We start from the raw sequence: 16,936 nt of genomic DNA, 5'->3' as shown, positions 1-16,936 counted from the left end.
GCAACCCATGGAAGACAATAGTCTACCATGCCACAACAGTGACTGTTAGTTGTGAGCCTCCCTTGTAACCACTGCTCAAAGAACTTTTCCTGACTAGACATGACAGCATCAATAAACTATGGGCATAAACGATTGTTTCAAATGCAATTTGACAGGTATATCATATCCACTGAACGGTAACCTCAGCAGCCATTGCTGCCGCCTTGGCTTGCAGAATTAAACTCCTATGGAGTGGACCTTAAATCCAATCAGAGAGTATCTGGTTGCACCATATTAGAGCAGCACTGTTGCACCAGACAGCACATACCGGCGTACAGATGGTATTAACACATCACCGTGTCCATAGACGAGTGGGACCATTAGTGGTCGTTCTCTCCCAGCACACAGCATAGCATCGTCCAGCACTATGAAGTCTAGAGAACAGGAGCAAACCTTCATCTCAGCCCCAGCTTGATTTCCTGCAAAGGTCATCCTATAACCAGAACATACTGCAGTTTTCAAAACAGTCTTACTATCTAGGAAGAATGGGGCCAGTTCTCACCTGTATTTGGGACAAGTTTCCTGGTCTAGCAGGCCGGGCCCACTCCCTCTCCACTGTCTACCCTGAGCAACTGTGAGGGCCTTGGACTGGGTAAATAATACCCACCCATGTCACAGCCATAGAGGCAATGGGTCCTGGGGGGATACAGCCAACAAACGAGGCAGACTGAAGTCTCATTCAGAGGCATCAGACAATTTATACTCTGAGGGTTAAGAAAACCACATGAGAAAGTTCTTGTGAGTTCAAGTTGCATACAAGGAAAAGTCACACATGCCAAAAACATGTTTTTCTATAGAGGCATATAAAGGATAGTTTAAACATTTAATTGAATAACAACAGCAAACAATAATTAGCACTCTGAAGTGAACTCACTCCTATCCACTACACCTGGGAGGAGCATGAAAGCACATTCCAAAAATAATTTCATGTTTTAGAGAAACTGAGGTCACAAGCCTTGTTTTCTTGGAGTGTTCACACAAGCACTTACAATTCCCCTCACAGAACTCCATTTCTGGACTATGTTCTGACATAAATCCACAGGAGAATTGTATACAGAATGTTCTGGGTGAAGGTAGCTGCTCATCCTCATGAGTTTATTCCTTTAGACATGCAATACTCTCTTTACATACCCGTTTTCCAATGCTGAATGTTTCCAGTGTTCTTGAGGACTGCCAGAGACCAAGACACACAAGGTCCCAATACCCACCCAAGCCCAAACATTGTGCCCATTGGTAAGGGACCAATCAATTCATGATTCAAAATGGGGTCTCTGGTTGCTCTATAGAGTCATCACTTCTAGGTAGCTTTGCCCACTGCTGTGGGATGTATGGCAAATGTGTTGCTAATTAATCAATAAAACACTGATTGGCCATTGGCTAGGCAGGAAGTATAGGCGGGGCAAGGAGGAGAATAAAGCTGGGAAGTGGAAGGCTGAGTCAGAGAGACACTGCCAGCCACCACGATGAGAAACAGCTTGTGAAGATGCCGGTAAGCCACGAGCCATGTGGCAAGGTATAGATTAAAGGAAATGGATTAATTTAAGCTGTAAGAACAGTTAGCAAGAAGCTTGCCACGGCCATACAGTTTGAAAGCAACATAAGTCTCTGTGTGTACTTGGTCGGGTCTGAGAGGCTGTGGGACTGGCAGGTGAAAGAGATTTGCCCTGACTGTGGGCCAGGCAGGAAAACTCTAGCTACAAATGGCGCCCAACGTGGGGCAAGAGTTTCCACCTAAAAACTGAGAAAAAAGATTCTAAAAGGGAGCTAAAAACAGCTTCCTAATTGTCTCTCTCAAATGAGCGGCAGCTGCTGGTTTGAGCTACTTGTGGGTTCCTGGCGTGTGTGCTCAACCTGCAGTATGGTGGGAATGAGGCCTCTGCAAGTGGCACATTAAGCTGCATGGTGGAATTAGACTTTGCTGTACAAAACAACAACAAAAAAGAGAGGTTTCTGGACTACACGCTGCTTGGATAAAAGCATAGACCCACGATAGCTCCCAGAGCTGATGGTAAAGTACCACGGCCATGTGGGGAAGCTGAAGTGGGTGGAGCCAGCAGCCACAGCTGCTGCAGTTTAAAGCAATAAATTCACAATAAGACAGATTCAGATGTAATAGTTTACAATGTATGTAAAAATGTACGTAGGCTTGAAAGAGAGAAAAAGGAATATATACAGTTATATAAAGAAATAAACAGTTTTTAAAAATAAAGTCTTTAAAGAGACAGTAAAGGTAGTATAAAAAATAAGCCACGTAAAAATGGATATTACACAGAGAATCTGGATTGTGTTGTCTTTGGGATTTTTAACTGCAGAAAAACATTTGATTGTAAAAGCTGTTGAGTTATGCCAAAATGTATATTTTAAAGATATCTTGACTTCAAAATTTGGATATAAGGATATGTTGCTTTGGAAAAGAGTCTCTTTTGTTCCCACAGAAAGCCAGAGGCTATGGATTTGTTCAAGATTAAGATACATCAGGTTTGACCAGCCAAGACCCCCTGAAGGTCTCCAATGACACCATGGCCCAGATGATCCAACATCCAGAATGGTTTGAAGGCATCTGGCTCAGACGATACAGCCTCATGGACTATTCCATAATTCTAAAATTTTCTTTGTTTCCCCATAAGATACAGCGCCCCCTTCCAGCAGGAAGTAGTAAGAGAAGCTACGCCCAAATTCCCAAATTATATGTAATTTTACTTTGTTAAGGTTAAAACCTTCCTTTTTGAAAAAAAAAAAGGGGGGGAAGTGCTGTGGGATGTATGGCAAATGTGTTGCTAATTAATCAATAAAACACTGATTGGCCGTTGGCTAGGCAGGAAGTATAGGCGGGGCAAGGAGGAGAATAAAGCTGGGAAGTGGAAGGCTGAGTCAGAGAGACACTGCCAGCCACCACGATGAGAAACAGCTTGTGAAGATGCCGGTAAGCCATGAGCCATGTGGCAAGGTATAGATTAAAGGAAATGGATTAATTTAAGCTGTAAGAACAGTTAGCAAGAAGCCTGCCACGGCCATACAGTTTGAAAGCAACATAAGTCTCTGTGTGTACTTGGTCGGGTCTGAGAGGCTGTGGGACTGGCAGGTGAAAGAGATTTGCCCTGACTGTGGGCCAGGCAGGAAAACTCTAGCTACAGCCCACCCTGTTAAGGAAGTGCTGATGGAGTTCCTGACTGACAAGATCACCATTTTCCACCAGCAGGCAGATCTCCATGAGTTCCAGGCCAGTCTGGTCTACATAGTGAGTTCCAGGATAGCCAGGGCTATGTAGAGAGACACTGTCTCAAAAACTCCAAAAACTAAGAAGAAACAGAAGGAGGAGGAAAGGAAGAAAGGAAGGAAGGAAGGAAGGAAGGAAGGAAGGAAGGAAGGAAGGAAGGAAGGAAGGAAAAGAAAATAAATCTTTTCTTCTAAAGTGTTAAGACAAGGAAAATTCATTTTTAAAAGATGCCACTTGGTAAAAATTTCACCTGAACCAGCGATTCCTGCCTAAAATCAAAACATATACTTGTTCATTTCTCCTGAGAAACTGCACCTTTCTGTATTAGACAATCACATAAGAATGATAGGCCAAGCTCTGACCAGAGTGAGGCACAGGACCCCTTGTTTTGTGGATCAAGGTACAGCTAACTTCCCACATGTGTGCTTGCCTGATTTCTCACAGCTGCACATCCTTCTGCAAAAGTAAGACATGATGCTTTGCTGGAACGCTTTGGATTGTGTGGTCACTTTCTTGGGAGCTTACCCACTTCTATTTCTAACAGGTAGCAGATACAACAGGACCATCTGCATCTCTTTCATCTCTTTGATGGACAGTTGTTCATGCTTGAAGACTTCCAGGAGCTTACAGCACAGCATTTGTTTTCTGTCCATTTTTCCCTAGGAACTCCAGCTCAATACAAATCTTGCCACATGTGCTTTCGAGTGACCCAGGTAGGACCCCTTGCTTTTTCTTTTCATTTGCTCTTGATTGCCTTAGCACTTTATGATTTACATGCTCTCCTAATTGCTCAGGGCCACCAGAGCATTACCTACCTCAGAAAGATCATGGGCTTCAGTAAAGCCAAAAATCCCCCTGCCGATCCCAAGGCCCTTGCTGAATCAATGTCCTTCACAACTCTCCAGTGGACACAGTTCACTGTCTAGCCTGGCAAACAGTCACATACCTCTCTCATGACCAGACCTTTCCCTCTCATTTCTATCTCACCTTCTCCCTTCTTCCTGTTTAGTTCTCCCCATGACTGCAAGTTTTTAGATAACAGAAGAGACTGTTGAGCACTGATGTAGTTTGTACTCTCTTCCCCATTCTTCCCTCCAGTCATGAGAAACAGAGAGCCAGTGCTTCAACCTTGTGCTGGCAAGTTTCATGTCAACTTGACACAAGCTAGAGTCACTGGAGAGGATGGAGCTTTAATAAAAAATAAAAAAAAAAATGCCTCGAGAAGATCAGACTATAGGCAGCCCTGTAGGTACTTTTTAAATTAGTAATTGATGAGGAAGGGCTCAGCCCATTGTGGGTGAGGCCACCTCTGGGCATGTGGTCCTGGGTTCTATAAAAAACCAGGCTGAGCAAGTCATGAGGAGCAAGCCAGTAAGCAGCACTCCTCCATGGCCTCTGCATTAGCTGCTGCCTCCGGGTTCCAGGCCTACTTGAGTTCCTGTACTGACTTCCTTTGATGGTTAACTATAATGTAGAAGTGTAAGTTGAATAAACCTTTTCCTCTCCAACTTGTTTTTGGTCATGGTGTTTCATTGCAACAATAGTAACCCTAACTAAGACAAATCTCATCTTCATCTTTATCCAATTTACCTACAAAATCAGAAGCTAACATGGAGAATCCACCCTTGCATGGCTTTCTCTGGCAATTCCTCCCTCATTCAGCAAGTTCTTCTGTGAAGAGACCTGAACCTCAGTTGCATGGTTATCACCTACACGGATAACGCAACTTCTGCCCCAGTTCCCTTACAATCCCATTGCATATGCATGGGAGACCAGCCCCCACTTTTATGACCAGGGTACTCTTGAGCAGGGAGAAGTGGGAAATATTTAGATAGAAAAGGATACCTAGACGATGAGAGGAAAGACAGAAACACAGGATAGCCTCAGGAGGGCCTGGGTCAAAACCCACCAGCCCAAAACTTGGTTCAAAGGGGCATTTTATAACAATGCCAAAGGGCAAAGCAAAAGACCTCCCCTTGCTAGATATAACCAAGTGTAGACCCTTCCAAATACCTGGTATCCTGGCCCGTGGTCCAGTCATCCTCTCATGTAGCCCTGCTGGGTAAAGCCACTAGTAAGCCTTGGTGGGCTCCAACACATATGTACTAATTTCAGAGACCTCAATATACTCTCTGGTCCATCAGCAATTTTTTTTGGATGTCTCTGCACTCCCTTGGTGGATGACATTCATCAAATAACACAGAGAAAAGGAATCCACATCAGGATTGGTCCTGTGGCTGCTAACTTTCAGACAGCTTAGCTTCCGTTACAAGTTTCTTCACAGTAAATACAACAGAGCTGCTCTTCCCAAATTCATCTTTGATATGTCCTTTTCCTGTTTGGGCGACAACTGTTGCATTAACTTTTCTTGTGGAAATTTGAACAAATGTCTCCTCATCTCAGACAAGCACCAATCATAAATCAGAGCAGTGATTCTATCCAAGTCCAGCTTAGTAACGCAATGAGTTCACTAGACTTTCTTACAGGAGCATGGGTGATGGGTTACCTGTATAATCATGGTTGACCCCAAAAGCTGCATCACCAAAAGGTCCCACCATGGCATTTATGACAGCCTCTCAAAGCTACATATATAAATCCCCCCTTTAGTTCCCCTTTATGGCACACCCAGAGAGCACTTGCAGATGAGGCAGGATTGTGTACAAACGAAAGAGAGGCACGGAAGGAAAGGGTGGCCGGAACTGAGATGAGGGCCCAGTGACCTGCCTCACACCCTTCTATGGGTTGGGGTAAGATCAGAAAGTTTGGTCTTGTTGAGGGTGTCCTTCAGATAGTAGCAGTTTCTCTCATTAACGAGGTATGATATCATTTGACAATAGTGAAAAATAGGCAGAGACGGAGGTTTCTGAAGGCAACAGACCCTGAGTGTGATACTTAATGGAAGACACATGACATTATATGTCTTGAAACCTACAAAACGGTCACAATCTGAAGGAATCAGCACATAAACTGTGGACTTGGGTAATGACCAATCAATTCTGAACTGTATGTAAACCCAGATGATAGTGAGAGGGCAGGGCAAGAGGGATACGTTACCGCTGCACCTCCAACCCAGATGGCAATAATAGGGAAGGGCATGTACCACCTCTGTACCCACTAACCCAGATGGTAATAATGGGGGAGGGGCATGTACCACCTCTGTACCCACTAACCCAGATGGTAATAATGGGGAGGGGCATATACCACCTCTGTACCCTCCAACCCAGATCGTAATAATGGGGAGGGGCATATACCACCTCTGTACCCTCCAACCCAGATCGTAATAATGGGGAGGGGCATATACCACCTCTGTACCCTCCAACCCAGATGTAATAATAGGGAAGGGCATATACCACCTCTGTACCCACTAACCCAGATGGTAATAATAGGGAAGGGCATATACCACCTCTGTACCCTCCAATCCAGATGTAATAATGGGGAAGGGCATGTACCATCTCTGTACCCACTAACCCAGATGTAATAAAAGGGAAGGGCATGTACCACCTCTGTACCCACTAACCCAGATGTAATAATGGGGGAGGGCATGTACCACCTCTATACCCACTAACCCAGATGTAATAATGGGGGAGGGGTGGGATGTTTTGACTGGGAAATCCCCACCATAGGTCCATGCATTTGAATACTCGATCCCAGTTGTTGGTGATGTCTGGCGAGGCTACAGGACCTTTGTGAGGTGGCGCCTTGCTGAAGCAAGTTCACCACTGCATGGGGAGGTTGAAGTTTTACAGCGTCACCGCCCCCATCTGTTTATCGTGCAGATGAAAATATGACCAGTCAGTTTCCGGCTCCTGCTTCCATGATTTCCCTGGCTGTTGTTATGCTTTCTCACCATGAAGGAATCTACTTTTCTGGAACCACAAGCCAAAATAAGCCCTTCTCATGTGACTGTTGGTGCAAGGGTTTTCTTGGCAGGAAGTACCAGTAGAAGCCACAGAAGATGCCAATAGAAGAACTACCTCTTCTTTCCAAAAATAAATGCAAAACCACCTTTCTACAGGGACACAGCAACTACTACAATCAAAAACTTGAAAGGGGGGTTGGGCGGTACCTCCCATCACATCCCTGTGCAGAAGACAGATGGATCTTGGGGGTGAATGGTGGGGTGGTACAGCAGCTAATGTGTAGTATTTTTTAGCATTCCCCTGCCATCCACTACAGAAATTGACCTGGGCAACTTTTCTTCTCTAGAGAGGATCAATAGGAGATATCTGCTTCTCTACGACATGGACATCAGTATAGCTTCATGGGCCTGCAATCAGAGACCTCTCACTGTGGAGCATCTCCATTATCTGATCTCATGGGCCTTAGTCACTTTTCTTTCCCTTGGGAAATCATTTAGGGACATTGACGTGCTATTGGGTCCCAGTGACCAGGAAGTGGCTACTACCGCATGCACAGTGACAACAAGCTTGGGTGATATAGGATGCCAGAGATGGATGTTGTCCCACCCAGGGAGCCATGGGCAACAGGTCCTCACTGAGGATTAAGAGAGTGTGTGACAAGCAGTGGAGAAAGGAACATAGACAGGTGAGCCATGGGGAGAAACAGAAAAAAGTGCTTTACTTCATTTCCACTGGTCTAATGACTCGTTCATGAGTTAACTAGACTAGTTCTTGGAACACTCCAGTACTTCTAACAAGCCAATACACCTGTCGGTTTCTAAAAGGAGAGTGTCTCCAAATCTTACTGACACAGAAGACTCTTCATAGTATGGTTCATCTGGCCTCAGGGAGAAGCCAGGGAACACATATGATCATTAGGAAAATACTTTGGTTCCCCCTAGGGGAGAAATGTGACTCCCAGGAGCATTATGGTCCCAAAGGGAGCTCTGTGACCACAAATGAGAGTACTGTAGTCTCCAGAAGTGTATGGCTTTGAGGAGGACATGCCTTTGTCCCAGCATCCAGGGTCACTGAGTCCCTCATGCCCTTGTTCCCTAGCATGATGGGTAACTCTTGTTCTTGGGACACAGCACCTCTCATCCAGGGCTAAATGAAACATGACTTTATCTTAGTAACAGGTTGTAAAACACAGGGCTTCATGATATGGCTCCCTTCAATTTAAAAATTATACACATATACAATAAAATCACAATGAGATATGTATGTTACAGCTATAAAAATGTTAATAATTATAAATTTAAAACTTACTTTCTGAGGAACCTAGAAACTCATACAATGACAGGAATGTCCTGAAACAACACTGTAGAAGCACTAGAATGAAGTCCAGGCTGACGTGAGTGACTGGCCTGACCACTATGTTCAGCCAAAGTAGCCTCAATGTTGAAAGATTTACAACATGCCCCCACGGTCGGGCGTGTTCGCATATGCCTGGCGGACACTTCCGTCTAGCCAGGCCCAGGTCAGGATAGCCATTTCCGGGTCAGGGCATCTCGCGCGACCGAGATGCGTGACGTTTCACTGGCCACGTAAGCGCGCAACATGGCCATGTGACCTACGCGCTTGCGTGTAGTAGTGACGCTGATCTGTCCACGCCCAGCATTTAAAATCAGGCGCCATGCTCCTGGTTCTCCCTTCTCCACACACGTGTTTCCCGCAGGCCTGTTCACTCTCTGTCCCTTTACCTTTAATAAAACTCTTTGTTAGCGGATTCTGTCGTGTTTCGTGGCATTTCCTTGCTGGGTAAGAACACAACGCAGCTAAAAAACTAACAAATGTACCTTACTCTGGGTCACTGGGATATCTGTAATTTCTGCACAGACACAACAGGCCAGGGCTCCTAACCTGAATCCACACACCCCATGCAAAGCCTTCCCTGAAGCAGGCCATTCAGGCCTCACCCAGACAGCAGAAGCCCAGCTCCCATTATCCATGCCTAGATCGAGGCAGGAGTGGCCACTCTGCCTACCTGTCTGGGAGAGCTTCTGTAAGGTGACCCTCAGGTGCAGCAAGGCTCCTGGTGACACCTCATATCGGTATGTGTCCATCGCTGGAACCTTCTGGCATCTTCCAAACACGCCATCTGTGGGAATAGGAAGGCAAAGAGAGAGTTTGACATTCCGTCTGCTGAGGGCAGGAAGGGCCCCGTGCAAGGGTCCATTTGCTGGGGAGGTGAGACAGAACACAGCTTCAGACAGCACCGGAGAACACAGGAACTCGGAAGCACTCCAAAGGGGGCACTAGAAAATGCAAGGGGACGACTGTGGCACTGCCACAGTGGATTACATAATTGTGCTTCTCCTGTTGTCATGGCCCTCCCCTTGCACATCACACTTCGTAACCCACATGTTGTTGGAGGCCTGGGGTTGGAACTTAGGGCCCATGCACGCTAGGCAAACATTCTCCCGCTGAGCTCTATTCTCAGCCCTTGCAATTCACATTTTTCATGTGAAACTTGCTTCTGACAATTGACTGCAAAGTGGCAGTCACGTTTGGGATTGTCCACATGAAGTGCAGAACACCCTGGAAATGTAACCATTAATTTGCAGAGGCCATAGGGATTGGTTGAAAGATGCTCCCTGCATGAGCAATAGCTGTGCCCCCCAGTGATGCAGTAAGGGACAGAAAGATGCGGGCAGGATTAGGGCCTCACTGAGCACTGCTGTGCTTGGGTCTCTGCTTTTGTCTGTAATGACAGACTGCTGTCACATCTTCAAGCCACACCTTCTAGTTAATTTGGACCTCAATTAGTCTTTCTTAAGCAAATAGTCCAGTTTGAGATGCACTTTTGGGGGTGGGGTGTCACACATTGTAATTACCTTCTTTAGCTCACACAAAGGACCGATTCAGGGGCTAGTGCTTGCCACCCAGGGTGGCCAGCTGCAGACCCATGGTTGTGGGCAGGAAAGATTTCCCTTTTGTTCACAACAGTCTCTTCTTGAGTGTAGCTAAAGAAAGCCATTCAATTGCAACAAGTTTAATTAGAAGAAACACATTTACCCAGTACCACCTGATGAAAAACCTATCTGTTCATTGTAACATGAATCTTAATGGTCTTATTAATAAAAACTCAGTGCCAGCTATTGGGATAAATTCTGAAAGATCAGAGAGACAGAACAACCCACAGCCAACCTCACCTCGCCAGCTCCTCAGCTGATCTTGTTTCCTCACACTGGGAGCCTCTGAGTCCTCATTCGTATGGATCTCAGCTGATCTGCTGCTAAAAGCCTAAAAGCTTAAAAACTTCTAGTTCCTTTTCCTCATGCCTTATACACCTTTCTGCTTCCTGCCATCACTTCCTGGGACTAAAGGCGTGTGTCTTTCCCAAGCAAGACATGAGATCTCAAGTGCTTGGATTAGTGTTTGTCACCATGCCTGGCTGTTTCCAATGTGACCTTGAACTCACAGAGATCTGGATGGATCTCTGCCTCGGGAATGCTAGGATTAAAGGCGTGTGCTACCACTGCCTATCCTCTATGTTTAATATAGTGGCTGTTCTGTTCTCTGACCCCCAGATAAGTTTATTGGGGTGCACAATATATCAACCACAATTCATCTTAGACAGAGCCCTGTGACTGACAGAGCTGTTCCAATGTCACGTATCTGCTTACCATGGACAGAGCCCCATGACTGGCAGAAAAAAGCTTAACTATAGCAAGCATCTTGAGGTGTTGAAGTGCCTTCATCAACCTAGAAAATACAGAGGACAATGTGTCCTGCTGTACAGAGATAATCATAGGCCCAGAATTGGAGCAAAACCTACAGCCCTTTTCCTCCACACCGGCTCTGCCACACTGCCCTCCACACTACACCACACTGCCCTCCACACTACACCACACTGCCCTCCACACTCTTGTTACCACACTCCCCTTCAATGATTGCTCTGCCATGATGCCCTTCTACAGCTCCAGTCCACAGTCAGTACCCATTGCTCTGCCATGATGCCCCTCTACAGCTCCAGTCCACAGTCAGTACCCATAGTCCCAGGGGAGTTGACCCAGGCTTCTGTGGACAGTGACAACACAATCACTGACCACACCGTCAGGGTGATGCTCTGGAATTCAGCTAGGGATGGCCCCAGGTTCTCTAGACTCTAGTAGGACCTACCCACCATGAGAAACAGAAAACAGACTCCCACTGTCCACAAGTCAGAGTGGATGGTACTGGAGACAGGGAAGGGAGCTACCACCAGCTGACATCAGTGTAGCCGGAAGTGAAAAGTCTGCTTGGAGACACCGTTACTAATAGTAATCTAGAGGAGAAAGGTCAGTTCCCCACTTGAAAGGAAGAAGTATACACTTTTCCTGGCGTTTCGAAGAGGATGGAAATGAGATTTGTTTTGCACATTTGCTTGTTGTAACTAGGTCCCTAGAGTACAGACTCCAAAGGCGAAAGTCACTTTTACTTCTAACGTTACTGTCCCCTAAATGCCCACACAGACCTGTGCAGGGCCCTGAGGGTCTGTCCAGCTTCTTATCTGTCATTCTCTGTGCATGGCCTCTGTCTCCACACTGCACACATGCATACATATGTGCACACAGGCACAAAGCTTCACTCGTTTCTGTGTGCAGCATTCACACACACACACACACACACACACACACACACACACACACACACACAAACTCAGACTCAATTCATACATATTCATTCATATACAAGCATTCACACATATGTGCACCCACACACATGCACAGCACTCATTCAAACATACGCATGCACACACAGAATCTCCTCCAGCTATTGCTTTTCCTCGTGGTACCCTGAGTCCCAAGGAGGGAAGGCCATTGCTCTGGTTCTCTTCCTCTTTCATGGCATCTGATGAGATGCCTCCTACTCAGGTGGATTAAAGAGATCAGCAATTGCCTAACTACCCTTTTCCCTTTTCATAAAGGGAAATGTCTCACTCCTTCAGCAGGAAGCCTGGTGGTTTGGAATCCACATGGGTTTAGAAGTCTTTGCCTCACGGCAGATGTCCTGCTGGATAAGTAAGGGCTTGCTGAGGAGAGAAACAGAAGATAGGAACAGACAGCATGTGTCTTGTGTTCTCTCTATGGTTAAACCCATTTTCCAACTCTGCTTAAGCTCAGAGAACTGGTTTGTTTACCCCAACCACTTCCATTCCCAACTTCTCTCACAAAGAAGGCACACATGGGACATCAAAGGTTTCTTTGATGCTAATCTTCCACTTCCAGTGACTGCATGCTCTCAGAGAACAGCTCAGAAACATCAAGTCAGACTTCCAAGAAGTAGGCAAACAAGCTGGCCTAGGTTACCCCAGCTCTACACAGAAGGCCTCAGGTCTGAGTGGAGGGACCTCCTAAGAGAGAGACACAAACAGGCCTCACTGTGCATCTGATGAGAATATGGTCACACATTATCTAATATGGAGACCCCTGGAGAAATCATCAGGGTTGGGGCATCTTCCTGCTTCTGTATAAATGATGGCTCAGCCCTGTCCCTGGGCTGAAGGAGGTTCATGGTATGAGATGGCTCTGTCTTCACTATGTGCATTATGATAGCCAAGAGCTCCAAGAGCTAAATGTGCTCTGTACTTCTACAGTAATTTCATCTCGGTTTCTCCTCTTGCCAATACCTTTGCCTATTTTATCTCTCATATGACTTGTTACCTTTCTCCATCAGCTCTTCAGAAAGACCTACAGACTTGGGAATTAATGCCACATCTTCTACTGGTGTTTCTGGATTGCAAAGCAAGGGGAGCAACTTGGCCAAATCCTCATGGCAAGTGCATAATCCTGTCTGGTTTTCTGTAAGGATATTAAGGTAAGTGGGATGCACAAAGAATCATTTGATCTTGGAACTACACTCTTGATTCTTAAGGGGAAGGAGGCAGGAAAAGAGTCACAATGACAATCTTTGCAAAGATGTCACTGGAGGCTGTGTTGATGTTATTATACAAAAGTCAAGAACCTTGCAAAAACATAAGCAGAATTCCTTCCATGCACAAGTGACATTCACCAGGGCTGGGGAAGGGACCCCACTTGCTTCTTTCCATGGTCCAAAGTAACGGCCTATGGTGTGCATTCATGCTTGAGAAATACTGTACCCAGTAAAACACTGCATGGACTTGCTCAGGAGGAGCCAGTGGCTGTATCTGAACACTACCCCAGTGTGTGATGGGAATCCACAATGCCCAGCTCATTCAGAGAGTCAATCCAGCACCAAGACACAGCAGCAAAATACACTTTACTGGGAAACCTTATCCCTAGACTCAGACCCAGGCACTAACCCAGCCACCTGCAGGGAGTCCAGTAGGTGCATTTTAAAAACTAGTCCGTCATCCACCATCTACATCCAAATCTCACTCAAGTGGCTGGCGAGGAAGAGCAACAACAGTGACCCCTCGTGGTCACATGCCCAAAGGCCAGATTTCTAATCCAGGCAGATGCCCACGCTGGCCAGGACACTCCAAGGACCAGCAAGAAGCCTAGGAGGATTCTATCCTCTTGTCAGGAGATATAGACACTACTCAGAGCAATAGATGAAGTAGCATGCATGTGTTCAGTGTGAACACACATGCTTACATATACCCACACAATGCATGTATGCATCAGTCATAGTCAAGCACAGGAATACACTTATATTTTTATACACCCACAGGGTCAGTGACCTAGAGAGGAACCCCCGCTGGGTCAGTGATTAGGACAAGAACACATCTGCAGGGTCGGTGTGACCAAGACAGACCCCACCTCTAGAGTTAGTGCAGGACAGAGACTCTCACAACTCAGTGATCATTCAAGGACACACCCAGAGGTCAATGACCAGGAAAGGGACCTTTCTGCAGAACCATGACCTGATAGAAACCCCAACCACAGGGTAAGTAACAGTACAGAGACTCATCTTCAGGGTCACTGATCAGGAATGACACCCATTTTCAGGGTAGGTGACAAGGACAGGGACTGTTGAGTCCCCTCTGAGATTGAAATATTCCGTTTGGAGGGGAATCAGGAAGGTAAACAACTTAAAATAGCTCTAGGAAATTCCTGAAGCAGGAAGTCCCTGAAACTGACCAGATTCACTAGGACCCACTCTGCCAGAGTAAACAATAAAAGTTGTCCCTCTGAGAGGAACAGAGCTGGGCTTCAGAGAAGACTCTCAAAAAAGCCAAGCTGCAAAGAAGACTCTGAGTCATACATGGGTTAGCCATAGAAGACCCTGAGCCATACATGGGCTAGCCACAGAGAGCAGTGAGACAGCAACCAGGCACAGCACCTGTCGACCCACTGGTGTGACTAGTTTTGTCTGGGACACATACCTATGTCACAGCAGGATGTGGGTGAGGACATGTGGAGGTGCTGTGCAATTGTGCAGTTGATGGCTGACCCTTTCTGTAAGTAGTGGAGTGTCTATCTCTCTATCGCCCAGGATCATAATGGGTCTAACACAGTAAATCCAACAATACACAAGTGGCAGCCTGCTGAGTGGACAAGCCAGGCACATGGACACAGGAATCCCTCCACACACAGAACCTGCTGCTGCCCTGACCTTGGGCCTCCAGCCTCCAGGGCATGAGAAATGAATTTCTGCTGTTCCTTGGCCACCAAGGCTGGGGTGTGCATGCATGCTTGTTGCTTGCTTCTTTTGCAGCCTGAAAGGACTAAGGTTCTGTGTGTGTCCTATAACCCATCTTACTCATGTGGCACAGTGAGGCTTGAGATCTCTCCTGCTTCACAGACATTGTACTGTTCTAAGAGCTGTGCCATCTGGGGACACCATCACCTCAAACTTCTGCTTTCTTTCTCTTCATAACTTGTTTCCCAGTATTTGGCCTAGAAAATAGGGTCACTGCAATGACCTATTAAATAAGGTGGGGCCATGTCTTCTTCTGAAACTAATAAAATCTGTGTGTGTGTGTGTGTGTGTGTGTGTGTGTATGTGTGTGTGTGTGTACTGACACTTAACTCACTTAATCTGAGCTATTCCTAACTGATACAACTTCCCATGACCCCCTGTCTACTGGTGAGAACCATGGTGCCCGAAGAGGTCAAGTGACTAGCTTTCAGTCACTCACCACATGGCAGGCAGGCTGTTGACACCTCAATCCATTTGCTTCACTAAAGATCAGAGTAACTGGAAGCAGGAAGCTAGTGAGGAGAAAGCTGGGGAACTGGGGTCTGTTGTTCCAAACCCTAGAAAGCTCAGGAGTGCTCACTCATGGTCACTTGGCCTTAGTGTAGGGACAACGAACTGCCTGGGCTTGGAGGAAAAGAGCAAGTGCTGGGGGAGGGGTGTCAATGCAGGGCATGTATGCCTAGTTTCAATCCACGCCTGATGATAGTCTAGGTAAAGTTGAAATAAGCAGATTTTTGAGGGTAATAATTAAAAGGCATTTCAGAACAAATGGGCCCCCTCCCACATTGCTCCCAGGCAGCCATGTCTTCTTTCGGAGATGGAGCAACACTGCCTGGCATGGGCCCAACGGAGTGTAGCTTCTGGCCCAGCTCTGTCACAACCCTGAGCCATTTTTCAGTTTCCTATATCCACTGTAGTAATGGATGATCAAATTGGTTCAGCAGAGGTGCAGCAAGGTTTTCTTACAAACCACATAACAGGTCCCTCAAACTACCAGGTTCTGTAGAGCTTCCCTGATCGCATCCCAAGCCCAGTTCTCACCTCTCTGGATGACAGCAGAGAGCCAGCAGGGCACAGTAAGGAAGACAAACAGGAAAGGAAGCCATGGCACAGCCCTGACAATACAGGCAGAGGTCAGCTCATAGGCAGCCCACAGACCTACGCATGGTACTCAGAATGTAACCAAGCTACCATTCACTGCTGCAGCATCATGATACCATCTAAGGTCCAAACCCAAACTCGAGCTTTTTTTCATTACTATGGAAAGCCAGTTTACACACACACACACACACACACACACACACACACACACACACACACAGATGGAAAGAGACATCTTGGCATTTTTAGTAGATGATATGCATCCTCACAACTGGGACATAAGACACCAAACACAAAAGAGTGTCACTCTAAGCAAATGGACTGTAGAAGCTGATCATCATTGTTGATAAAATTTTCTCTAGATGCTAAAATAACCAAGGAGTTGAGGTACAGCTTAGCGTCAAAACACTGGCCTAGCATGCACAAAACCCTGCATTCCATCCATCTTCAACACTGCAAAAATAAGGGAAATAATAATAATAATAATTGTGTGAAATGCAGTGATGGGACACATCTCTGAACAGAGAGCAGCCAGCCAACTCTCCACATACGCATCTGCCAAGGATGGCATTGAGGACCTGTGTAGCAACACTAGCAAAGACAAACACAGCTTCTGTCTCTAAGGAACTCAGGTTTCATTTGAGGGGCCAGATACCTGAGCAAGTGTATCTCACTACAATATAGAGCAAAGTATAAAAATGAACTGAAGAAAGCAGGAGCAATTTCTAACAAACACATTTTTTTCTTGGAATTTTCTATGGGGAAATTAAGGAAAAACTGAGTCAGCAGAGGAACATGGCTGTGAGTCAGCCCAACCACATCATGGTCACCATGGAAACCATGGACCAACCCAGCCTCATTGGGGTCACCATGGAAACTCTGGGCCAACCCAACCTCGCCATCAGAACTGTGAATTAACTCAATCTTACCATAGTTACCAGGGAAACAATAAACATGACTGCATGGTGATCACCATAAAAACAAGATGAACCCAGCCTCATCGTGGTCATTATGAGAACTGTGGACAAACTGTCGCATCATGGTCACCATGGAGACTGGATGAACCCAG

General features: G+C 46.2%; 1 protein-coding gene across 1 annotated transcript in view; it reads right to left on the bottom strand.

Annotated features, from left to right (window-relative positions):
• Ptprn2 (protein tyrosine phosphatase receptor type N2) overlaps positions 1-16,936 on the bottom strand; it is a 749,243-nt gene that overhangs the window by 535,702 nt on the left and 196,605 nt on the right. The window contains exon 3 of the mRNA XM_059279385.1: positions 9,143-9,256. Coding sequence (XP_059135368.1) covers positions 9,143-9,256 — 114 coding nt within the window. The remainder of the gene's footprint in view (positions 1-9,142; positions 9,257-16,936) is intronic.

This window comes from Peromyscus eremicus, chromosome 14 (genome assembly GCF_949786415.1).
Source record: "Peromyscus eremicus chromosome 14, PerEre_H2_v1, whole genome shotgun sequence".
Taxonomy (NCBI): Eukaryota; Metazoa; Chordata; class Mammalia; order Rodentia; family Cricetidae; genus Peromyscus; species Peromyscus eremicus.
Note: the sequence above shows the minus strand (reverse complement) of the source record. Positions and strands in the feature narration are given on the sequence as shown.